Below are 26423 nucleotides of genomic sequence, written 5' to 3'. Positions count from 1 at the left end.
AAGTAGGAACATCCGTTCTTATTCCATAATGTAAAATGTGCCAAGAGGATTAATATCTGTGTGGCCATGTCTGTGGTATATAACTTATTAAACAGAACACGTACTGAGCCACAAGAGGTTTCATAACAAAAATAGTTTATTTAGACAACCATATAAAGTGAATCTATAAATAGTGATTAATCCTCTCCAGCATGATGGGAGTCAGGGAGCGTACAGGGCCCAGCGTACACCCAGCAGACCTAGGGCCAGGCCCAGGAGCGGATTCCTGGACGTCTCCACCGAAGCACTGGTCTGGAATGGAGAAAAGAGCCCCAGCGGGGCTCGGCCAGTGACACTGGGAGTAGAGCGAGGAGCTGGACCACGGCGGGTGAGATCTGTGAATGAGACTCGTGTCTGCAGGACGGTGGGGTCCTGACACTACGGAGAGAAGCAGAAACAAATGGTCAGAAAACTGCTGCACGGACAATCCTGACTACTGTACCTGCGCAGAAGAGCGAATGACCAGGAGTTAGGATATCCCCTGTCAGTCCCCCATCATGTCTGAGGTTAAGCATATGCCCCTCTTTCTATAACAATGTAACAGCCTTTCCCACCACTGACAAAACTCAGCCAGAGCTTGTGTCTGCCCCTCATAAGCCTCAGTCTTCCTGCCCCTTGAGATCAACATTTATTTATCTAGTGCCAGCAAATTCTGCAGCATATTACAATTGGGAATTGTGGAGACATTTTTGACCAGTCTCGATACCGTAAAGAGGGAGGTGACAAGTTTTCCAAAAAACGATTAGATGAGAGCATAGATTCAGTGCAAAAATCTTCACAGATAAATGTAGAATTGCAGCATAACATAGGACTTCTGTACAAGCACAACGAGGCAGAAAACAACACCCCCCCCCCCCCCCCAATACTACCTTTCATAGGGGCCTATTACACATTTATTTTTTTTTAAACTATGATGAATCGTGCAAAACAAACCTTTTCCACTTCACCCTATTCAACTACATGATGCTTCTCGTATAAATACTCAGCAACTCATAACTTAAGTCATTGAATTTCTAGTTTTCGTTAGTCCTCCCGGTATGTATTTTTGAGCGGGAGACACTGAAGAAGTGATCGGAGTAAATCGTCAGGTCCCAAGTGACCTCTGCAGGGGACAGGGGTGTGTGCATCTGCCATCCTGGCAGACAACCAGTGATTACACGGAGGAGAGGAAGCGCAGGAGGTAAAGTACACCCAAAATTCAGCAGTTCAGGTGCTAAATGGGATGTGTAAGTTTTCCTAATTTCACACAACTTTCCTGCTCCCGAGCCCTGAAACTCGGGAGCCAGGACCGGCCACCAGGAACTTCCTTTAGGGAATAATTTAAGTGTAAAGTAATCTTATGCACAATGTAAAGCAATTCAGTCCCGTGGGAGAAGTGAGAGAAAGTTAATGAGAAAATAAAATAGAGTGGAGCCACAGAAAACACTTATTACCCTGTGTTGTACTATAGGGTATAGGGAGCCAAGTGTGTCCATACACAGCCACGGGTTCAGGTGTGGGGGTAGATTCTATACGGCACATGTTGTAGGACAAGAGTGTCACTGCGCGCACACAGATCGTGGTTGTCGCCAGAGACCATCTATCTGTCCAGAATGACGCGGGAGGTCGTTGTGGGACCATACAGTGATGGGCGGCTCATTGAGTCTAAAACACCACAGTTGGTTAAGTACTGGCTCCTACAGGGCAAAGTCACATGACCAGGAAGGTGCATCACTAAAGTGAGGGCGCGTTCTGTCAGCGTAACATTACAGTGAATAGGAACCACTGCATGCGGCTCTGTCACCCTGGTCTGAGAAGGGAACAGCTGACTGGGCAGACAGCCGCTGGTGACCTTGCCTGTAGTACAGTGATTAATATATCCTTATCCCATAACACCACAGAGGGAGATAAAGGGAGGGGGAGAGAAGGGGTCACGCTCCAGACTCACCTTGACAAACTGGCACCTGTACAGGAATCGAGCACCAAGCACTTGAGCCTGAGGATTAGAGAGGAGCCCAACCTTCGCCCACAAGATCTGCATGTGCAGAGAGACTGGCAGGGGGCAGCTGGACGAGCAGTCACCCTGGGGAGACGAATGAACAGAGGGTCGGTCCTTCCACTGTCATTTACCAGACACAAAATGCCCCTTTAACTACACATGCCCAAAAGGCAAGTTTCCTATATTCCAACTCTGATAGATTAATGATTGGTTTACTGCAGTGACCCCTCTCACTGGAGAGTACTAATAATTGCTACAGTCACAATCCACATGATTTATCTCTCATTTGAGATTAAAATAAATTAGAAAACATTTGTGTAATCTAGTGCACAGATAACGACAACTAACAATAATTTGTGGCTCTCAAAGCCGCCATAGGACTACAAGTCCCAGTATGTTTACGGTTTACTAAACATTTATAGAAAATGCAAATAAGCCACGTTTACAAACAGTGTTTCATAAGCGACTGTACAGAGATGATAGATTAATGAGAGCTGTAACCTGGCTGCCGCAGTTCTCATGTATGATAGGTGTCCAGCCATCGCTCTGTGCTGTGGTGGCATTACCGAACATTGCCAGGCTCTGTGGCGCTCTCCCCCCCAGCAGCAGTTGGTATGACCGATCTTGCAGAGCACTGCAGTTTTCCTGGGTCGTTGCACTATGTAAGAGAGAAAACATATTAGAAACCTGATCATTCACCATCCTCACGTACTGCTCTGAGACATAGGAGCACTTACCGGATCGTGCAGCCGCTCAGCGAGTTCATCCCAAACTGGACAGGGCTGTGAGCGCACGATTCTCCCACCAGAGACCTTAGTAACGACAGCTGCCAGGCGTCAGGTGCAATAACGGAATAAAGACACTAAGGGGAGCCATAACACTCCTATACTAATCAAAGCAATCCACATGTAGACCCTCTCTGACTCTCTAGATTTTAGTTCAAAGAGCATGCTGGGATTTGTAGTGCACACTCCGTTGGATAGCTAACAGTGGTCTAATCTTGGATAAACAATTATATAAACCATAATATTAATTACAGCAATGATATAAATGTCACAATTAACCTCTGATTATACTGGATTTACAGTAATAACAGAGAATGTATTAAGCTCAAATCTACAAATCACCACCAGAAATTTGCCTTATTTATATAGATATAATCCGATTGGCTGCTGACCTCACCAGAGATTTTATAATGACAACAGTAATATTAACAGTGATGAATATAACACTTTGTAAACTAATACACTTCTAGTGGGATAACATTACATCATTAATACAATTCACAATTAGAGGCAGCCAATCTGTGGTCTGAACAGTCATGACCATGCAGCCTATCAATTCACTGGAAACCACAATGTGCCTCAGTGATGAGGAGAGGCTGAATCCTAAGTGCCTCGTGCCTCCGTGTGGTCTTCCATCCATAGTGAATGGCACCACCGTTACGACTAAGCCCAGACAATGGCCACTTGTTACTAACACACCGGTAGCCACGTCTGCAGTATCCGTTCAGTCCGGCCTTGTGCCGGAAGTATAGACAGATGGCTCAGCTAACTGAACTCTTCCCACAAGAATTGTCCTGTAAACGCAGCTTTGCCATAAGGATACGTGGCCGATGTCACTCAGCACTGGTAGCCCAACGAGATATCCCGGGTTCCCGCTCCTGCTTTGTGCAGAACTCTGAGCAACTGAAGAAACGGACTGTGAACGAGATTGTGACATCATCAAGGCCCGTGTGACATCACACACAGTATACATGTGACATCACCAAGTATCTCTGTGAGATACGACGTGATGACTGAATGCGCTGTGTCACACGGCAGCTTCCATATGAGGGAGAACAAAAAAGCTATTTGTCTATTCCAATAATAGCAGAAATGTACATTATCTGGTATAGAACATTCTGTATTATCAGGGACGGAAGGGGAATGACCAGCAGGACATTCTGTTATGTACATAGCCAGTAAATAAACATACTGGGGGCTCTAGTCCTTGGATAATGGATCTGGACGAGACGGAGATACTGAAACTCAGACCTGGATGGAGCAGTAAGAAATAGAGAAGAGAACACCCACAATGGAGCCTACAACATCCTACAAAGACATGGTTAGTAAGAGAAGTGTGACCTACCTTATACACTACGGTGAAAGTCTGATTTATGAAGGGACTCGTGCTGGACACGTTGTGGAGAGTGAAATCAGCGCTGACGTTGGCGATACCCTGTGTACCATTGTACAGCACCGTGTACACCACCTGGCACAGAAACAGCAGACGTCATTAATTGTCCCAAACCACAGACTGTTATGGTGCAAGTGTTTATGCTATGGTATGTTAGAAAACTGTGGCTCTCCAGTTATAGAACTACAAGTCCCAGCACGCGGCCTGAGAGAGCCACAGGTTGCTTGCTGTACCACACACAGAATAAGGGGATGTAAGTGTGTATAGAGGAGAATACTGCCAGGAACACTGCGTAAAATAACAATTAAATAAAAGTTCTGTTACTGAATTTGTAATAGATGCTGAAATATAGATAATGCCCCCCGTGAATCAGTATTACCCCAGAGATAACACATAAGGTGCAGTCACCTGGGACACGACATTGGTACATTGGTCTCCTTGTAGGACGGGTCTGCCGGTCACGTTGCTGGTTACGGGGACCTGAGAAGAGCGGAGATACAAGGTCAGAGGTCACACGCTATCTCTGAAAGGAGTCTTGTGTCCTCTCCGTCAGCCTCTTCTCTTACCCCTGTGGCTGTCTGATTCCTCACGTCCGCTGGAACCTTCACAGACGGAGACAAAGAGAATTAGTTTTATTTTCTTATCCCAGCTTCATACTACGGGTGATTATGTGGGTGTATGACATGGTCTGCGACCTCCCCTAGCGATATATACTACCCCTGCTAACAAACTGCGTCAGCTGACACAATCTTTACCTCAGAAGTGACGTTAGGACCCAGACTAATGAATCATGTCTCAGAATTCATTATACTTTTGCAAGTGTCCACAGGGATCACAGATCACTGATCCCTATGACCACCCAGTGTAATCCTGTTGACAGCAGGTATAAGACAGTGAAGAGAGCAAATTACTGCATCTTGGGCCCTTTCACATTCACCTGAGGTAAATCTTTATTGTATAGCAACTGGCAAGTGACGTCCTTTCCCCACCCAGCCTGTAATAAGGGCCGATCTTTTACCCCAGTGTCAAAGTCGAATAATGGGATGAAAGAAACTATATTAATATTGTTTTGCCGTGTGATTGCGATCAGTACGCCACGTGTCATGGCGCAATCACACGATAAATAACGCACGCATACACTCACACACATTCACTTGTATATAGTTCATTTTTATAATCGTTCCAATTCACAGTCGTGTATAAACAGATGTTATTTGATTATAATTAGATATTCTAAGGTTATATGTACATGTTAGTGAGATCTAAGGTTCAGGTCACAAGATATATATCATGTCTGGTATCATTCTAATCCCCTATTTATCCGCAGACGTCCATTTCATTCGCTGAAAGGATTGCACATTGCGCATGTTAGTTATGGATGATAGGGAATAAATGATTAGAATGATATTGTCTGTGTAATGCTAATAGACCAGTTTAAACTAGTTCTTGTAGGGAAGATTAGTATTCATCTGCTGGAGAGCTGACCCCCACCCTTGGAAGGTGTAGTTTGAACTGACCTATGGACTGCATTACACTGGACCTTCCTTAAGCCTGAACCTATGGAAACTTGGCACATCATCTGTATTGTATTTACTGTAACACCAAATGTATATATATTGCTCCCTGGAATCAATATATATTGCTCCCTGGAATCAGTTTGTAGTCACTCTGACCAAAGTCTTCAGGACTGAAGGACTGTAGCTGTAACCAGCAGAGCGCAGCACCGCGCAGCGTATTTATCGGCTGTACTTATTTATTTAACTCTTACACTTTTGCTAAATAAATTGCTTGTGCTTTGGAACCACACAAATCGCATAGACAATGATTATTGGAAAACGATGAAATAACTTTAATACCGGCCCGGCTGTTCTCACCCTCAGCACTGTGATGTCCCGGTAATAAAACGATGCGTCCAAGGAGAGGTCTGTCTCACAGCTGTCTGTCAGATTACTGAACAGGCGTAGACATGACGTGCTCACCGTCTGGAGGAATTCTGGGAAATAGATACAGGTGTCACTGGGAGCGGATGGCTGTGACTGCACATACATGTATTGTGAGGATCATATCAGAGGGACTGTTAATAAAGACAGGGACTGTTAATAAAGACACACACATGCACTCACTTGCAGGATTGTTGCTGGAACAGACACGTTGAGCCCCCAGCGCTGCCGGCTGACTCAGCACCGAGAGCACACCAGATGCAGAGACCGTCAGCACAGGATCGCCCGCCTACAGAGAGACACATATCTGTCAGAATACTATTATATAGCTACACCCCCTAATCCTGCCCGTCTGCCCTCACCCTGTAGAAGGCGGAGAACTGCGGGACGCTGGCAGAGGCGGAAGAGAAGGACGGGCCATTGTACGTCTGGCTCAGGGCGAGGAAGTTTGTCGTATTGACTTTCTGAGGGCTGACAAAGTAATTCAAGGAGGCTGCAAACACAGAGATGGCACAGAGAGCAAGTTACATGCAGCGGTGGAAGAATTTATTATTTCCCGTCATACTTGAAGATATTCGTGGTAATTGGTCACAATAACTTCAAGTTACAGAACAGCTGTGAGAATCCAAAAATAAGATCTTCTGTGACTTATATAACATGCAGTCAGCTCCGCTTTTCAAGGGACAATAGTGACTGATGGGTCGATTTTAACGCAGTAGAGATTGCAGGGACCGTGAAAAAGATGTTAACTCTGGAAAACTGTAAAATCAGTGGATGTAAAATGTGGGTATGACTATATGGGGAAGATTCAATTCAGTGCAATGTGTCTCCGGTACAGTCTGCGGAAACACATGGACGCAATGTTCTGACTGGAATCTCTGCTCATTTTTCCTCGCTCCTTGTACAGCTGCACAGAAAGGCCGAGATTTCTTAATGTAATACCTGACAATGTGCGCAGGCGATGTCCAGCGGTACATCGCTCCTGATTGAATCTCCCCCTGTATTGGTTATGGGGTATCTGGAACAGCAGAGAGTGCATAGTGCTGTGTGGAAAACTTTGCAGTGAATCCATCACCTACACACTGTGCAGGCAGCCATCTTGTGGTATGAGCCAATATTCAGCGAGGCCCGCTGTGGAGGCAGCCACGTTGTGCCTCTGTCATGTCACTTATTCCTGCATTGTCATGAATATAGGGTCAGCTCACAAAGTGACTACCTCCCACTGTGCCTCAGTAAACGTCTCTGGTTCCTGGTGACCTGATAACGATTGGGTCACATCCCCTGCGTGTAGGTGAAGCACATGGATGGGACATGGACACAGTCCGCGGATGACGCTCGGGACTCTTACCGTCAGCTGTAAGGACACAGAACAGTTCTGTAGGAGGGGAGCCAACATGGGCTGTGGTGTAGGGGGTGTTATTACGGAAGATCAGCCAGTTGTAGAGACACACCGATCTCTCTGCCCTATGTACAAGTGACAGAATTAGTCCCACAATACACCCACATAAACTATATAACTTCATATAGGGTTGTTTAGTATATTTACATTTAATGATCAAATAATGCTCAAAATAACACTTTACATTATTACTATTACTCTCACCACAGTGATTATAAAGGCACCAAGCACACACACATTATTAAAAAAAAGTCATAGGAGTATATTTACTAAACTGCGGTTTGAAAAAGTGGAGATGTTGCCTATAGCAACCAATCAGATTCTAGCTGTCATTTTGTAGATTGTACTAAATAAATGATAACTAGAATCTGATTGGTTGCTATAGGCAACATCTCCACTTTTTCAAACCACAGTTTAGTAAACCCCATAGTGTCTAGATTTTTTTAGTTTAGTGTCTCTGCATTTGTTTTGTACTTGATGCGGTTTCTTTCTGTTTGTTACGCTTCTTGTGTGTGGTTTGTTTTTGCGAATACATAGCTGAATTTTCCTGGAAACATGATGTACTTCTGTTCAAAAGGCCATTGCAAATAATGCGTTAAATACAATACATTAGCGACAGCAAAACACACATGCAGTGTTCTAGAGAAGAAGAAAGTGGTGTAGGAAGAGAACGCACTGACTGTGATGGAACGTGTCATTACACGTGTTTATAATCACAGAGACACAGAAAAGGAGATTAAACATATCCATCTACCCAAGGTCTAAAGCTACTTTACAGGTTTAATTCGGATGGACTTACTTGGTGCTCCCCGGCAGACAGAAGGAGAAGACGTTGGTGGAGTCACTGGAGGTGCAGTCAGAGTCACAACAACAGTTAATGTCACAGATCCCAGGGGAGAGGTCACAGGTACAGATGGTCGCACCTGACGGACAGAAATACATTGACCTATAACGCAATATCCAATTACTTGTCAAGTCAGTAAAACTCACCTGAGATATTTTGCATTGTGTCAGAATTGTAGTGATCCAAATCCATCAACATAAACACCTTAAAGCAACAGGTTCATGGAAAACGTGTGTTGTGCAGTTAAGAAATGAGTGGTTTGTGATCAATGTTAGATACATAAAGAGCCGATTCATGTCTGAATGCATCTTGCGTTTAAAAGAAAAATGTCTGGATTTTGAGCCTAAATCTGCCCGTATTGAAATCAGTGCGGATCTCGAGATACGGTTTAATTTGAATCTGGGTGTGAGTATGTTCTGTCTAAACATTACTTGTCCTATATTAACAGACTGCAGGGTACACACATGCATGTGGGCAATATAAAGTCACATCCGAACGCATGCAAAAAAAAAAATAACAAATACCTCATAAAATAAATGAACACCTCATAAATACTATAATCATTAATATAATGTGTTTATATATTTTCTTCTTACATTATATACATAAATCAGGATGTTCTTGACGTGTTCTGTGCATATACACGTTCTTTAATACCTGGTGGCATGCATACATGTAGTTTTTCATATAAAGTCAGTACTGTGTCAGTCATCACTATCAGTCGGCACTTACAGCTGCTCTGTAGCTGGTGCAAATGCATACTTGCCTACTCTCCTAAATTTCGGGGAGTCCTCCCAGACTCCCGGAAGAGCAGGCACAACTCCCAGATCCTAAAAAAATGCCGAAATTAATGGCATTTAATATCGGAAGCAGGGCTTAATGACGTGATTAAGACTCGCCCCCGCTATTCAATGGCGTGAATTTCGGCATTTCATAGTGGTGGTGGTGGGGGATGGGGGGGGCACATGAAACGATTTTTCAAGTCTCGTCCCCACACTCCCACCTGGAAGTCAACTTCAAAAGGTTGGCATGTATGTGCAAATGATACGGCTAAAACAAGCATCATGTATACTTTTAATTATTTTTTTTTAAAACGATGTCCCTACAAGACTCTTTCACAGCAATCACTATCTTTTGCTAGATCCCCTCATTCTTGCTGTAAAGATAAGATAAAGATAATGACAGTGTTATATAGACCCAGGGCAGTAGCAGTTTACAGTGGACCTGTCATCAGGGCATGGGAATTTATTTATTGAAAAGATAGCAGGCTTTTTTTAAGTGGTTTAAAATAAAACCAAGATTACCCCACCTTTCCCCCCCAGTAAAAATATTTCTCCAATCATTAAAATATTACAAATGTAGACTTTTGTGTGGTACAACTGTATCCCCACAAACCAGAGAAAAACTACTCTTTTTAAAGCAATGCTTAAATAATTGAAAGTTTTGAGAATACTTGGGACAATTTATGAAAACCGGGGCACAGACAGGGGCGTAACATTCCCTCGCTTGGTCTATAGCAATATACAGGGAGTGGAGGGGACCCAGCAATGCTGGATATCTTCCAAACACCCGTGGCGTATTGTAGTCTTCAGAGGGGAGTGAATTTTACTAATGGGCAAAAAATAAATAAATTGTGCCCTCCCTCATCAGATGGCCCACCTCTACCACTTCTTCCCTGTGTGCAGTAATGGCGGGAGACGGCGGCAGAGGTGGGGAGTAACAGTCTCAGTGCTGTAACACCATACTGCTCGCAGCGTGGTGCAGCGCCATGACATCACAGCTCGGAGCCCCGCTCCCAGCCTATCACTGACACGGAGGTGACAATACTAGGAGGCAAAGCTCGCAGGGTGCGCTCAAATTAATTCAAATTATTAATTATTGTCGGCCGATGACAAAGGGGGTGCGTTTAATTTAAATCCTGGGTGGCCGGCGGTCGGTGTGGGATCGCCACTGGAAAAAAATAACACTAAGTGAATTACTCATTCACAGGGGGCGGCAAATTTTAGCTCGGCTGCCTATTAGGAACATTTTAAAGGATAATAATGCAAGTGGCCCATTGACCCAGCCCAAGGTAGCCCCCTATGGGACCGGCCCGAGGGGGCTAATGCTCCCCAGACCCTGCTCATTCCACAATGTTGGCGCCCCAGTCAACTGGTCACCTAAATGGGGCTGCATATGGGGTGGGGGGGGGGGCACATAACACCCCATGACTGGTTCATCTGACGTCATTCACGCATCACCCATCCTCAGTGATGACGTCATAGTACATTATTATCGTGTTCTGTCCCCTCCCTGCCCCACAGACCCCCAGTGACAGCCATGAGGGGTACACAGGGGCCGGTATTACCCCCCAACCCCCTCCCAGATAAGGGGTAATGTCACTCACTGCTCGAGGCTCCGCTCAGGGACCCGATCTCCCAGCACAGGGCAGCAGCGAGCAGTAAAAGTCGGGACAACGCCAGCTCCGGGGCCATTACTAGGCCGCGGCGTCCTGTAACCACGGCAACCGCGTCCCCCTGACGTCACTCCTATGCGACGGTGTCTGACAAGCTTATAGCGCCCGCTGCACGCCGGGAAATGTAGTCCCCGACGGTTCTCATCAATCACCACTAGAGGGCGACGTGGAGGTGGATTATTCAACATTTTATTTCAAAGTCGACAACAATCATTATTAAATGACATATATCACATGTTCATTCATAACACTGATGTAATAGAATATAAAGGTAAATAAAAGGTAACTAAACAAAGAATATATAATTGTTGCTTTTATGAACATACCAATAAGCCAACAGAGGGACTGTGGGACAAGAGGATTTTAAATTAAAATCATTGACACTAATGGGCTGATTTAGAGCTAAATGCAGAATTTGGAGCTGTGCAAACCATGTGACACTGCGAGGGGTTTAAATGCAACTGTGGCATGCAGGGCAAATATTACATTCTCTTGCTTACTGCACACATAGTGACCAGCTGTAATTCAAAGCTGCATTTTAAAGTTGTGCATTTTAACTTTACCCTCCTGTTCTTTCCAGGTACACACAGTGGATCTGCAGGTTGTAGAACCAGAAGTCCCAGCGTGCCATAGGTTGCCTCTCCTATGTATAATTATCTGATATGTGGCTCTGGTATATAACTATACAGTGGTGTGATCGTGTCAGAATAGGTAACTAGGTAATATTTACACCACCCTCATCCGATGAGCTGATCACTGGACATGATCATCATAGTACAAGTCGATTGCATTCTAAGTATTTACATTGAATAACTCTTACAGAATACAATACAGAACATAATACACAATTGGTCAGTCTTTAAACAGGAACAGAGACTTTAATGGCCTAATTTTCAATACTGGCCCATGAAAATGAACCAACCACAGTTCGTAACACACTGCACTCGTCTTGTAACATTTCCATATAATCAGATTCAGCTCAATGCTTTCTTTGCATCATTATCTGCTTATAATGTACAATGTCTATAATGAATTGCCACATTGGAGACTCAGTAGAATCATTTTCCAGAACTCCATTGAACAATGTTTAGTGACCTATGAAGTATTTGTTTGGTGGGATCATTTTCTGATTGGTCTAGAACGCAAGCTTAATGGTTTGTAAGCAAATAGGGAAAGATAAAGCATTTAAATAGCACCAGCCCCTCCTTGATTCCTGGGCTGTAATTCTCTGTTTCCTTTTCACTGTTTGTAGTTGAACTACTTAGAGCATCGTAAGTTCCATTTGAAGTCCGGATTCCTCATATTACTGTCAGTTCTGGATATCTTCAGTGGAAAGTATGTAATATATTTGTAATGGGGACATAATTGCAGGATCTATAGGTGAAAATACAATAATATGCAGAAGGTAACATCAGAGGGTTCTAGCTCTGAAAAGTATTGTTGTGAGGTCCAAGTATGGGGCAAAGGGAGCCCAAGATCTTCTTTATTTTTGAGATTACCGCTGTACGTTCAAAAATTTAGGAAATTCAAAAATGACTGTGTTGCAGCCTAGGAACGGTGTAGTACTGTATATTGAAAACTCTGCAACTCTTTATGTGATGACTTCATATTTCCCAGGTAATAGAGACATTAGCGGCGAGTCACACGGATGATAGAAACATTGGCAGTGGATGGTACTGTTAGTGACCGTGGTCTTTTCTTGCTGATGATTTAGTTTCTGGTACGATGCTACAAGTTTTCTTCTAATTTAAACGACCGACGATCCCAAACTCTGCACTGGTGACGGATTCCGGAATTTTGATCGTTTTCTTTCTTTCTTTCGACTCATAATTTGTTGCTTTCATAGGATAGGTAAAAATCTCCATCTGTCAAAAGAGAGAGGAAACGGGAGATCAAACTACGGCCTCAAAATTCTGACGTATCCAATCTTACTCACTGACTAATATGATCTAGAGGCAGTGCGGATATAATTTTCTTTGCTTCTTAAAATAAAGTTATATAAATAAAGGTATAATAATATATAATAGCTCACCAATACCTTCATAGCAACGAATATTGAGTTGTTTAGTTTGAAACGGAATTATTGTCATTTACATTTCATTTAGCAGCCTAAACTTACAGGGACAAGAGGCATCTTTCTTTTTAAACCATCAGAATATCTACTGAATCTGTTTCCTTTAGCATTAGGGGGAGGAAGGTGTCAAAAAAAGGAGAAGGTGAAAATGGCGAAAAACGTAAATAATGCAAATGTAAGCCCCCAGTGCACCAGTTTTGGATGTAGGAGAGTTCAACTGACTTTGTTGCTTAAGTTCTGTGGTCCCATTCCATTGGCGCTGGCATGGTGCCCTGTCCACCGACTGCTCCTCAATTGATTTGTTCAGGGACTTGAGGGATTGATGTGGTAGGGCATATAAAGTAGACTCCATGTTCTCATACGAATCGCCGTCTGCAAGCACAGAATATAATAATGCGGTTATATGAGTTCAGTCGCCAGTGAAGTTTTGCTGCTATGTAGGTACATAAACATTTGGACACGGAACTGAAAATTATGATATTTTTTTTCCATTTTAATCTTAATTGATGAATGTGAAAAAAAATACAGAAAACATAATCAGCTAAAAATAATAATAATTATTTGTATATAATAATTAGATATAATTATAGATTTTATTTCTGAATTGTGTCATAAACCTCTTATGTTTTTCTTTCTGATAAGTTTTGGAATGATTTAGGTAAATTTTAATGAATCTGCCAGAAAATAAGATTTTCAAAGACCGGCAACACGGGCGTCTTGTCTCTACCAGCGTATTGTCAGCTCAGGACCTATATAAGATTAAAGGAATATTCTACCTTTTTTTTTTAATTCCTATCACCCACTTCGTAATCAAATATTTTACATTTGTTTTTGTTTTTCACATATTTATTGGACTGCTGGTGTCTTATGGTTGAAATACAGCACTTAAGAATACTTTTAACCTTAACTGAACTTTTTAAAATCTGAAGCAACCATTTATCAATTTAATCTGTAAATAAACTAGCACGGTCTTCACTGTGCTTCTTTCATGCTCTTATTTATTTCAACTGACTTGTAAGCCTAGGATTTTACTGTCCACCCTTAATGCAACAGAAAAACACATCCTCTATTTCAACCATAAGCAGTAATAACGATTTACAAATGCTCCTACTATCAGTGGATGAATCAAAACCCCAATTTGTGCTGATCCCCATGAATAAAACCATAAGTGATAGAGCAGATAGTGAGAGATAGATCTCACCTTCCTCATTCCTGGTTCTTATAGCGATGGGTCCTTGCATGTCTTCATAGGACACAGAGCCTGTGACACAGGAGCGACCTATAGTTAATGAAAAGAGTATTTTAATGGACTCTATGAAGTTTAAGCTGCGCAAATTGGTTGTCAAAACAGTTTTATCTACTCAGGAAACAGTTGTTTGAGTATGTAAACTGCCTGGACAGCAGCTCAGTGTATGCAATGGCACTTACCTTCCCCCAGGTGGAAGTTTTATAATTAGATATACAACCTAAGGAGTTTACTAAAACTTCTAAAAAGAACAAGTGGAGGTGTTGCCCATAGCAACCAATCACATTCTGGCTATATGATTCCAAATGGATGAACAGTCTCACGCTGCATTAATTCATTTCCTGTACGTTATATTTAGTTAGTAACGTGTCCAAATCATTTGTGAGTTTTTGTGTTGAACCACAAAACAAAGCCACCTCGTAGGACCTCTTCTGCTTTCTATTTGAACCTAGTTACCGCGCTATTCCTTAAATAAATTACTTCCTCTCATTCCAGTAATACATCCTCCCACCACAGGAAGACAAGGTACATGTTGGGGGGCGTGGGAGCAGAAGAGGGGGGTCATGAAATGCCAACAAGCTGATAAATATTGTCCAAAAGACGCTAAAAAGTTTAAACAGAAAGCAAACAAATCTGCAGAACCAGTAATGACCACCAGGTGGCGCCAGACTATGATATGGAGATATTCATGCATAACAGCCTTGTGTGCATTTTATATATATATATATATATATATATATATATATATATATATATATATATATATATATGCAATATACATATATATAATATATATAAATTTATTAACATATAATATGTATGTATATATACATATGTATTATATGTTAATAAATTTCTATATCTAAATCCAATTACAAGAGTTTTTGAATTCTGCCATCTTTTTAGTGTGTTTTTTGTCTTCAATTATAAGAGGCATGTTGTGGATATAATTCAGGGCAATCTGGTGTTTGTCTATTGCATGACACTTTAGCCATGACAGACTTTGTGCCTGAAGGGGACAATGTATTCAATGCAAAAACGAAACCTTTCAGGTTGTGTAGCGACACCTTCTTAAATTTTGGGCAGTAGGAGTCCATCTCGTCCAACGCGTACGATGTTATCATCCACTTCATATTTACTGTATCCACAATCAAGGAATCGATGTCCCATCTGTTCAAGGGCTTATCCAATCTTATTCTCATCTGAGGTTGTTCTTATTGCCGTAAGAGGGAGCCATTTTTGAACCCATGGCTGTCCTCTGCTTTTGTAAGTAGAATGCATTCTTGAATACAAAATATTTTGTATGCAAAATGACATCAATCAAAGGCATAGGAAAATTAGGTCATATTGAATGTTATTATAAAAACTCATGACATCAAGAGTCACATTCAACCATCCATCTTGAAAATCATTAAAGTGGGATAAGTAGTATAGAATATCCATGGTACAGATTATATGACTTTTGGTAAACTAACCACCAGCTGGGGATAAAGGTCAACAAACTGAGATAGGATTCTAATCACCAGTAAGGACTCCATCTCCCAAGTAACCTTGTTGTAATATATTCTGATTATTATATACCAGTTTGATATCGGGCTTTAATTAGTTGTCTATGTATTTACCATATGTTATTTAATTAAATTCAGTTTGTGTGATGCTTGATATTAATTGACTGTAACATCAATGTATGTATATGTATTGAATAAACAGTTAATTTGTTTTCATACTTTTCTTGAAAATGCGTATATTGAGCTTCGTTCTTCTTTATATAGATTTGCTTAGAAAAGTCATCATACCGCTCAAAACATTATTATCGCTTCCTTTTAATAGTTTTGTTTAATAGTAGGAACAAAGGAAAGGCCTTTGGCTGAAAAAGTCATCCTTCCATTTTAAGTTATGGTCAGAGAGATTTCATAAAACCATTTCTATATGTTCCTGTGGCTCCGTTACTATTTTATATTTATGCCCACCTCTCTAGGTGGTCTTGTTGGGTTTCTATCTCCTTCCTACGCGGGTGGCTCCTGTCCTTCTGAGATATCTGTGAGTCACTAGCAGAGGTCTGTGATCGCCTGTCTATATCTGTAAAAGTTACAGCTGTCCTACGCATGTTACGGTTATTAAAAGGGGAATAAGGACAACTTTTGCTGGTTAGGGGGGGCCCCTTGACATCCCCAACTTCCTGAGGATTTATGGACCCTTAGGGGGCAAGGACCTTCAGAGCCACCTCTCCCACAAGGCTTTGGTACCCTCCTTTCTCCCAGAGGTTGGCTGAAGTTTCCCTGGGGGGAACTAAATATTCAGTTTGTTAAGAATATCACACTATTTAATTTCAAAACTTATTCTTGTGGCCCCCCCAAGGTTGGTTGATTTCTAATTCGAAATCACTTCTGTATCAATTGCTCTTTATAATATTGTGACAAAGTTAGTCCGCTCTGGTGCAGTTCAATCTTCCTTTTTGTAACGCTTTTTGTAACCCTGAACTAGTTCCTCAGGCGTTACCTTGTTGAACAAGATTATATCAGCATCCTCTGTTGCAAACTGCAGCGTAGATGTAACATCATCAGCGTTAGCATTCAGCAGAGAATAACCCTCAGTATCCAAGTTAGTGCCAAGCCACAATTTAATAGGTGGTGCACTCCTCACGTAAATCCGAATGTCCACAGAAAGGGAGCAATGGAAACATATAAACGTCAGCTAAAATGCTGTCGCAAACGCACAATGTCCAAGAACATAGACTCGCCCACCGATCCACAAGGACGAATCAGCACCGGGGTTTATACAACCAGTAAGTCTAGTAGAACTTGGTGCTAGTGCACCAGACACGCAACGGTCATTCCTTCACTGTCATGGATCAATCAAAATAATCCACAAACACAGAAATGCAGCATTGTCTCAATTATATAATAATGTGATGCTTTTAAGCCATGAATTGATACCACATAAGGAGACAAAGGTGCGAACAAGAACATAAACATATATCACTTTTATTGGAGGACAAAGGTCTCTCCATGTTATCATCCCCCGGACTGCAGGGGCGGGATAAGACCCAGCTAGTCTGGGCAGCCAATAGAGAGAAAGGCTCTGCAGTTTCATCCAATGAGATTGTGGAGCTTCCGTGCAATGAAAACAATTCTGATTTCAAGTGGTTGCTCTTTGAATCTTATGAATCGGTCAGGGAGCATTATCGGTTGCACCCAATAAAGCGAATGATGCCTCAGTATAGCCTGAGCCTGTGATGGGACCGCTCAGCTGCTCAATGGTTCAGCAATGGCGGGATGGACGTCAAAACCACTGATCGTTGTGGGATGGTGCCACGTAAGGTACCCACTAGGGTGGCACACACGTAGTGTAACATTGTATTTAGGAACCGCTGGTAATGTCAGGTTCTGAAGTACCTGTAAATCATTCTTACCCTCTGATACGTCTTTTATTTCTTCACCGGCGTTCTCATAGCAGTCCCCATCTGAAAAGAGATGAATGTGAGACGCACAGTCACCAAATAATCAGCCGTCTCCGTCTCTTCTGACCGTACAATGCCACCACTTTACCTAGGGAGCCCTCAGTCACATGGACCTCCGGGATGGTGTTTTCATAGCCGTCTCCTGTTGCTGAGGAAAAGATTATTATTTACATATATTTACATTTAACCTCATTACATTTAGAAACAGGACACGCACAGTTCTGCTTCACTAATCTGCACCTAATTTTAGTTACAAGTTAAAAATAAACAACAGACCGTAAAATAAATCGCAAATAAAAATCTGCTAATTTTGGCAAACACTCCTGGAACATCCAGAGCGAGTATGACACACACAGATAGGGTCTGAGTCATTAAGGAAAGTAAGGCAATAAAAGGAGTAAGTTTTCTCCTGGACAATCCATGTTACAATGCAAGGGGTGCAAATTAGTTTATTATTTTGCACATAAGTTAAATACTGGCTGTTGTTTCACATAGCACACAAATACTTATGATAGCTTTATTTGTACACTGAATTTTAAAGTTGACCTAGGACATGTCCTACCCCAACTATAAATCTGTCCCCACATTTTAAATTTACCTCCCCCTCCAATGCAACATGGTTTCGGCAAGGTGCAAAGTTACTCCTTTTTTTATTGATTTGCTCTGCTTAATAAATCAGCCCCCTAGTGTCCAGAAGCCAATTAACCTACCGGTATGTATTTGGACTGTGGGAGGAACACAGAGTGCCCTGAGGAAACCCACTCAAGCACAGGGAGAACATACAAATTCCACCCAAAGATAAAGCCCTGGTCGGCAATTGAACCCATGAACCCAGCGTTGTGATCAACGGTAATGTAAGGAATTGCTCTGATATTTGCACCTGCGACCACTAGAGGTCTCTGTATTCGTAAATTTGCCCTTAGATTTGCCCTTATCCAAGATGGCCAGAATGGTATCAAAGAGAAATTATCTTGGATCCTGTTTCCTATTAAGGCCATTAATAGGCACTTCCTGGATCAGACATGTGCTTGAGTATTCTGCCTGTTCAGCTCCTGCTACTTGTTACACTTCGTTGTATCTGACGACCACTTGTGTACCGACCCGGCAAACGTCTGACTACCCGCTTGTGTACCGACCCGGCAAACGTCTGACTACCCGCTTGTGTACTGACCCTGCAAACGTCTGACCCTCAAACGTTTGACTACCCGCTTGTGTACCGCATCGGCAAACGTCTGACTACCCGCTTCTGTACCAACCCAGCAAACATCTGACTAGCCTCTTGTGTACCGACCCAGAAAATGTCTGACTACCCGCTTGTGTACCGACCCGACAAACATCTGACTACTCGCTTGTGTACCAACCCGACAAATGTCTGACTACTCGCTGGATATCTACTCGGCTATTGGGCTTCAGATAACACCACCAGTATCGTTACAGCTAATCACTGTGCAGCCTACAAATCTGTCTCGTCTGTGCTCTTGTAGTGACTTTCCCCTTCCCATTATCTGCATATTTTGCTAATTATAAACTGTTTCAGCTACTTACATTTTCTATTTTTTCCTTTCTGTAGGAAGCAGAGTTGTCCCCACTTACCGTTAGATATCTGGTCCCCTTCATCAGGCTGAAGATATGAGCCTCCATCTGAGGAACACATACAAATTATACATACATTAAATATAAACACTATGCTAACTGCACCATCACAATCCATCAAAGGCAGGAAATGTTATCATTAAAGTTGCACAGAAATCTTGGTCCCCCCAAGACAAGGGCTGTCTGATGACATCATTCACCAAGACAAGGGCTGTCTGATGACATCATTCACCAAGACAAGGGCTGTCTGATGACATCATAGCATCACATGATGAGCGACATCGTTAATGATGTCTCTGATTACATTTCATAGAACATTTCAAACATTATATTTGACATCAAACAATATACACATTGCCATCAAAATGTACATCAGCAACCTTCTTGGTAAATGACATCACTGTAATATGATATACTATATTATATGATATATTTTATTATAATGGCTATTCTGGAAGAGAAAGAGGCAGTGCAATATGTGTCCTCTGGTTGTACCTTTACAGTAACAAAATGAAACATTCTCATCATGTTTAAGGCTAGATTTACTAAATCTTCTAAAAATGAAAAAGTGGATTTGTTGATCGTAGCAACCAATCAGATTATAGCTATCATTATGTAGAATGTACTAGATAAACGATAGCTAGAATCTGATTGGTTGCTGTGGGCAACACCTCCACTTTTCCTTTTTCGAATGTTTAGTAAATCTACTGTAACATTTTTAAATAAAAGTCCATCGTAAAATTATAACTAACACAAATTGTTTAATTTTTAAAAAATTATTTTACTACATGATGAATCTGTAGATACTACAGTACACAATCCTTATCCAAAATACATTAAAGGAATCATTTTCAAATTTATATGTCTACTAAGAAGCTTAAGATGTAAATGTCATATTTATTGCCTTTCTATATATATATATATATATATATATATATATATATATACACACACCGGTATATATATATATATATATATATATATATATATATATATATATATATATATTGTTTCTCTCCTTTTAATGATTCATTAGCAGGAATTGATTGTCATAATCTTTTTGATGGCTAATGTCATTGTTGATGTCATAGGTCCTGCTGTGTACGATGTAATGAATTATGCAATCAGATCATTTTTGGGGAATTAGTATTTATGGTTTGTGTGCAAACATGATAATGACGTTTCCTATTTTTTTTTGCTTTTGATTGGACCTTAGTGGTGCTTGTAGCAGAGTTTGTTTTTCCATTGAATTGTGTTTTTCTCAGAGTGATATACATTGGTGACAACTACCACAAGATTTATTGTTTAAGCAAACGGCACACGCGGACACATAGGGGTATATTTACCAAACTGCGGGTTCGAAAAGTGGAGGTGTTGCCTATAGCAACCAATCAGATTCTAGCTGTCATTTTGTAGAATGTGCTAAATAAATGACAGCTAGATTCTGATTGGTTGCTATAGGCAACATCTCCACTTTTTCAAACCAGCAGTTTAGTAAATATACCCCCCATGAAGTTTGTTAAAATGGGTAAAGTATAATACATGATTCTAGTCTTCTAGTTCGTCTCGCGTGACGGATGGTGGATGAAGGTGAACAATGTGCACAATAGGGATCACTGATCCATGGAATAGAATTCATAGATGGTGCACGCAAAAAATAAAAACAGGGATTAGCTGAGAAATGTCATGGAAAGCTAAGAAAGCCCACAGCACCAATGTAACAAGTCTGAGATAACTATCAATCCTATAGTCCATGATATTCATAAACATTGGGTGCTCTCTAGAGAACAGTTGCTATACTAGACATGGAAGAGAATACAGTTATCTTGTCTCTCTATGTCCAGCTGCTGAGGAATGCACAGGGCCGTATACATACCAAGTATTGCACAGCTATGAAGCAGCATACCACTAACTGTCCATTCCAGCTCTGTAGAACAACTCTCCATTCACAGCTCTTTAACTAAGAACTGATTGTTATTGCATCTAGTTGTGGTAACTGGGATTAAAATACTGAGCAGTCATCTAAAAGGCTCCGTGGAATAAAGAATTGTGCACAGTGTATACTGAAAAATAGCAGAAAAGATGTAACTTTCCTTGACGTGATGCAGTGCAGGAAATGTCCCTTACACACAGTTTAGTTTTTGGTTTCGGGCAAACCATACCTGCCACACAACACACATTGGCATAGACGAAGCCTGTGGCATAGAGCTGCAGACACAGAACGCTACAGCTTGCAAGAAAAGAGCTATCGGGTATTTTGGTCCAAAAGAGGCAAAGGCAACCTTCATTTATAAAGATAAGGATGCGCCCTCTGCAGACTTCTTTAGAGAAATACTCCTGGAAATATCTATGATAGAAGGGGTTGTACTAACAGGATAGAACTTTATATAACCTAATATTGATGATTTAGAATTACCAGAAATCTTTCTGCCAGGCACTAGCAAATATTTACTTGCCGTATTATTTAGGCAATAGGGGATTCTCCTTTTGGGTGATAGGGGGTTTTTTCATACCCCACTCATACCTAATAATAACCATACAATATAGGGCTTTGTGGCGCGGTCTAGCAGTATCTTACTACTAGTTTTACCAGTTTAATATGTTGTTAATGTTTCTTATTGATGACATCTCATATTAGTTTAATGCATATCAGTAAACTTTATATATGTTTTATTATATTGGTTTCTAAAGTACCCCAACTATACACTCTCTCCTTCTCTTGTCTATAGTCTCTGATTGACTCTGCCTCACCTTATTATTTTTATTATTTTTAACACCCAAACTAATGCCCTCTATCCAAGACAATGCTTTCAGGAATACCATGCAACCTGATGACACGCTGGACAAATAATAACCAAAATTTTAGCTGAGGGCAGTCCAGTCAGTGGGACATTTTGCTAAACCGATCCACAATGATCCAAACAGCGCTGACATCCATAGACGGGCGCAGATTGACTATAAAATCCATTGACAGATGTGACCTAGGGCATTTGGGAGTGGGCAAGGGTAATAGGTGACCTAATGGAATATTCTTATTTCAGGCACAGAACAAGGTTGCTGACATCTGGGCTAAAGTTAAGGCTTCGGCAGACCCCAAGGCTGGATTGTCTCCGTTCCTGGTTACAGCTGTTATGGGTGCAGCTATGGTAGAGAAATTAGCCAAACCTAACTCCAAGATTGTCTGGACATTACAAGTATCCATGGTGAACCCCTTTTGAGAGATGACACCCAAGGAAAGAAATCTTAGGAACTTGGAACTTGCATTTTTCCAAGGTGCCTTACAGTGGGTTGTCTCGTCTTTTGTAGAACCGTCTTGACATGAGACCGATGCTCAGAAAGGGAGGAGGCAATAAGAAAATCTAACATCCCAAAGGCCAAACAGCATTACAAGATATTGATATGTCCAGTGTGTGTATTGAATGTTGTTTTCCTCTCAACTCCTAACTAAGTTATAAACCTCCATAAATCAGTCTTGGAGACAATAACAGACCCTTTTACTTGGTCAAAGATTAGAGAGATTTTATTGAGACCTCTATAATCTATGTAAGGGCATAACCCATCATCTTTTTTGGAGACTTAAAACAATCTGGCTCCAGAAGGAGATTCGGATGACCTGATAAATCCCTACTCTAAATTCTCTTTAATGTATTCCTCTATAGCAGATTGGGCATAACTCTTCCCTCAGGGAAGTTTGGCCCACAGAATGATATCGATGGCACAATCAAAACTCCTATGAGGGTGTATAGTATTGGCAGACTTCTTACAGAACATATAGAAAGCTCCTGTGAATGCTGGGTAATAACTCAAAATTAGCTTCAGCAATCTGTCGCAGGTAAGGAGAGACGACAAGACATATAAGTCTGACTCCACTAGACTGCTTGCCCACTAGAACAGTCAATACCAGGATTTTGATTTGCCACCCAAGGAGATTCCAAAAAGAGGGTGTAGGTGGGGAAACGTATAAAAAAAGGCATCTACTCCACTGTATTCCCCACGCTGACAATGTAAGCTCAGGAGTTTTAGAACAAACAGGCCCCCCAGAATGAGAACTTCCATAAAGAACGCAAATATTAATATGGAGAAACTGTTATGGTAATATCTAAAAATATACCTGCTGGACCACTGTCCACCAAGACACAAAGATTATTGGACACATGAATGAAACTGCACCTTAGCGAGCTTCCTAATGCTCCCCTAGGCTCTGTCGTTTCCCGATTTCTTGGGACAACTGCAAGCAAAGTCACCCTTGTCACCACAATACAGGCACAACCCCAGGGTATGCCAGTAGATAGTCTATAGGCACCAATCTACATAGGCTCTGAAGGTTCTACTGTCAGAGGAGAGGGGGCCAACCAATTAGTGACCACAAAGTTCTAAATGTCTTTCTTTAAAATATCCACCTATCTGAATAAAACGTTGAATAAGGTTCTCCAGAGTCTAAGGGGCTGGGTGTTGCACCAGAAAGTCCTTTATCTTTCGACTCACAGTCAGTAGCACAGAGACGGAATATGGGGATGTCCACCCTGATTGAGAAAAATAAATTCAGTATCCAGGCAGAGGTCAAGGTACAGGCAGCGGTCAAGACAAGCAGAGGTCAATATCCAGGCAGCAGACAGACAAGGCTCAATAACACACACAGCATGGCTACAAATATCACCAGCATAGAGCGACTGGACTATAAGGAGAAGGGAGCCCAACAGAAGGCCCTAGCGGAGCCGAGCCCTCTATATTGATTTGCTGAATGCTTTTTGTGGATTGCCTAAGTAAGCTTAAGACACATCTAAGCATCTCTGTGGTATATTGTCTGTGAGTGCAATTTCTAAATCTAAAGAAATTGCTCTATCTTTGCTTATATTCATGACAAATCCTAGGTTGTGACTGTAAATGTATCTAATCTAAGATATTTAAGTTGATAGATGTGCCTTACCAGATAAGAATATCATCAATATAACAAAGTCACAGGATTATGCATGTGTGTCTAAGTTGTTGTTCCAGATTGTGTACTCTTCCCATTTGACGATAAATAGGCTGGCATAACTAAGTGCAAATGTTGTCCCCATGGCTGTCCCTTGCATTTGGCTGTAGAAATTCCACTCACACCAAAAAATAAAAATATTATTTTTGTTTGAAGAACTCTAATGATAATTTCCTCATGAATTTGTGTAGGTCATTATATGTGTAAAATATACACCAGTGCGTCTGGTCCAATCCCACATGAGAGCTACAGTAGCACAAATTTGCTGAAAAAGTTAAAGCTGGGGCTATGACAGAAAGGTGCCAGAACACACAGTGCATCGCAGCTTGCTGCGTAACAACAGACCGGTCAGAGTGCCCACCATGCTGATACCTGTCAACCACCGAAAGTACCTACAATGGGCACATCAGCACCAGAACTGGACCATGGAGTAATGCAAAAAGTTGGTCTGGTCTGATGAATCACATTTTCTTTTACATCATATGGACAGCCGGATGCGTTGTTTACCTGGGGAAGAGATGGCACCAGGATGCATTATGGAAAGATGGCGAACTGGCAGAGGCAGTGTGATGCTCTGGGCAATGTTCTGCTGGGAAACCTTGGACCCTGGCATTCATGTGGATCTTCCTTTGACACGTACCGCCTTGCTAAACATTGTTGCAGACCAACTACGCCCCTTCATGGCAGTGGTATTCCCTGATGGCAGTGGCCTCTTTAAGCAGGATAATGCGCCCTGCCACACTGCAGAAATTGTTCAGGAATGGTTTGAGGAACATGACAAAGAGTTCAAGGTGTTGTCTTGGCCTCCAAATTCCCCAGATCTCTATCTGATTGAGCATCTGTGGAATGTGCAGGAAATACAAGTCCGAGCCATGGAGGCCCCACCTCACAACTTACAGGACTTAAAGGATCTGCTGCTAACGTCCTGGGGCCAGATACCACAGGACACCTTCAGAGGTCTTGTGGAGTCCATGCCTCGACGGGTCAGAGCTGTTTTGGTGGCAGGGGGACCTACACAATATTAGGCAGGTGGTTATAATGTTGTGTCTGATCGGTGTATGTATAGTGTATTGTGCTGTGTGAATTATAGTTAAGTAATATTACGTGTGGATCTAGCAGATATTCTCTTTATTTTTATGTTTTGGTTTGCATTTATTTCCTCCTCTAGTTCCTCTTAGTGAGTTTCTTTTTCTCCTTAGAGATTTTATTTTTGACTGATTAAGCAGTTTCGGATGTTTTTTGTTTTTTGGGTGTTTTGCGTTTGGGATGAGTAGAATCTAAAAAATGCATCTTGTTTATATGTCAGTCTGGTTCTCTTATGGTGTCATTTTCCCTTATTTTATGTAATGGTACATCTGTGGTATTATCTGTTTGTAATGGTTGTTGTGCCTCTTGCTGAAGAATTGTATTGCTGTGGTTTTGTATTTAGGTATATTTAAGTTAGTGGTAGGTTTGTGGATGAGTTAGTAGGTTGGGTGGTCTGTGGATAAGTTGATGTTTGTTTATATACATGTTGCTAGTTGGTGAGCTATGGAATTTTGTGTTACTATGATAAACTTCATTAGTGTTAATTTTATGTACTTATTGTGACTTTATGTGTAGTTGGTATGCTGGGTTGGTGTATCTTCTTCCTTCTTTTCTATAGTCAGTTTTACAGTCTTGTATGTCTCTTACAAATTTGTTTTGTTCTTGCGGAGTATTCAATTTCCATTTTTTTTCATTAGTGCGTCTAAATATATATAATCCTCCGTGTTATTAATGTTATTGTTTTGATTCCATTTTATTCTATTCTATTTTAATTCTCTTTATTGTCATTCAATTACTCTTATTGTGTTTTTATCAAATTTGTTTACATACATTACTGTATTTTTATCTTCCTTGATATATTTTTTATACCTTTGTAGATTTTTAACATCCTTGTTGCCATTATCAGTGCTTCCTTATATACCACCTCATGCATCAAAATGACCATTATATATCCTTGATTAATCCTCACGATGTCTTAAAAATATCATGCCTATGCTTTCATTCACTCAGTACTTATTATGCCTTGTTCTGTCTATATATCATCATCATCACCATTTATTTATATAGCGCCACTGATTCTGCAGCGCTGTACAGAGAACTCATTCACATCAGTCCCTGCCCCATTGGAGTTTACAGTCTAAATTCCCTAACAGACAGACAGACAGACAGACAGACAGACAGACACACACAGACAGACAGAGAGAGAGGGACTAGG

The 26423-nt window shown here is 41.4% G+C and overlaps 2 protein-coding genes across 4 annotated transcripts in view; both read right to left on the bottom strand.

Moving 5' to 3' along the window:
- Window positions 1–118: 118 nt before the first annotated feature.
- TCTN3 (tectonic family member 3) lies at window positions 119–10887 on the bottom strand. Its single transcript, XM_075179073.1, has 14 exons — window positions 10765–10887; window positions 8334–8457; window positions 7484–7599; window positions 6498–6628; window positions 6319–6424; window positions 6070–6188; window positions 4762–4797; window positions 4604–4675; window positions 4148–4270; window positions 3626–3718; window positions 2755–2843; window positions 2519–2675; window positions 1967–2101; window positions 119–417 (listed from the first exon to the last, which is right to left on the bottom strand). Exons 1-14 carry the CDS (start codon window positions 10850–10852, stop codon window positions 202–204), a joined length of 1605 nt encoding a protein of 534 aa, XP_075035174.1. The 5' UTR covers window positions 10853–10887; the 3' UTR covers window positions 119–201.
- An 804-nt stretch (window positions 10888–11691) lies between these two features.
- LOC142097330 (uncharacterized) overlaps window positions 11692–26423 on the bottom strand; it is a 33965-nt gene continuing 19233 nt past the window's right edge. For 2 of the 3 annotated variants that reach the window (XM_075179072.1, XM_075179070.1), the window contains exons 8-13: window positions 19207–19254; window positions 17702–17761; window positions 17566–17616; window positions 14109–14186; window positions 13130–13279; window positions 11692–12698 (exon numbers count right to left, since the gene is read on the bottom strand). In XM_075179072.1, coding sequence (XP_075035173.1) covers window positions 12658–12698; window positions 13130–13279; window positions 14109–14186; window positions 17566–17616; window positions 17702–17761; window positions 19207–19254 — 428 coding nt within the window. In that variant the 3' untranslated portion in view covers window positions 11692–12657. The remainder of the gene's footprint in view (window positions 12699–13129; window positions 13280–14108; window positions 14187–17565; window positions 17617–17701; window positions 17762–19206; window positions 19255–26423) is intronic. The other variant, XM_075179071.1, reaches the window with a different exon arrangement.

This window comes from Mixophyes fleayi, chromosome 7 (assembly GCF_038048845.1).
Source record: "Mixophyes fleayi isolate aMixFle1 chromosome 7, aMixFle1.hap1, whole genome shotgun sequence".
Classification (NCBI taxonomy): domain Eukaryota; kingdom Metazoa; phylum Chordata; class Amphibia; order Anura; family Limnodynastidae; genus Mixophyes; species Mixophyes fleayi.
The sequence above is the reverse complement of the archived record's forward strand: the minus strand, read 5'-3'. Positions and strand labels throughout refer to the sequence as shown.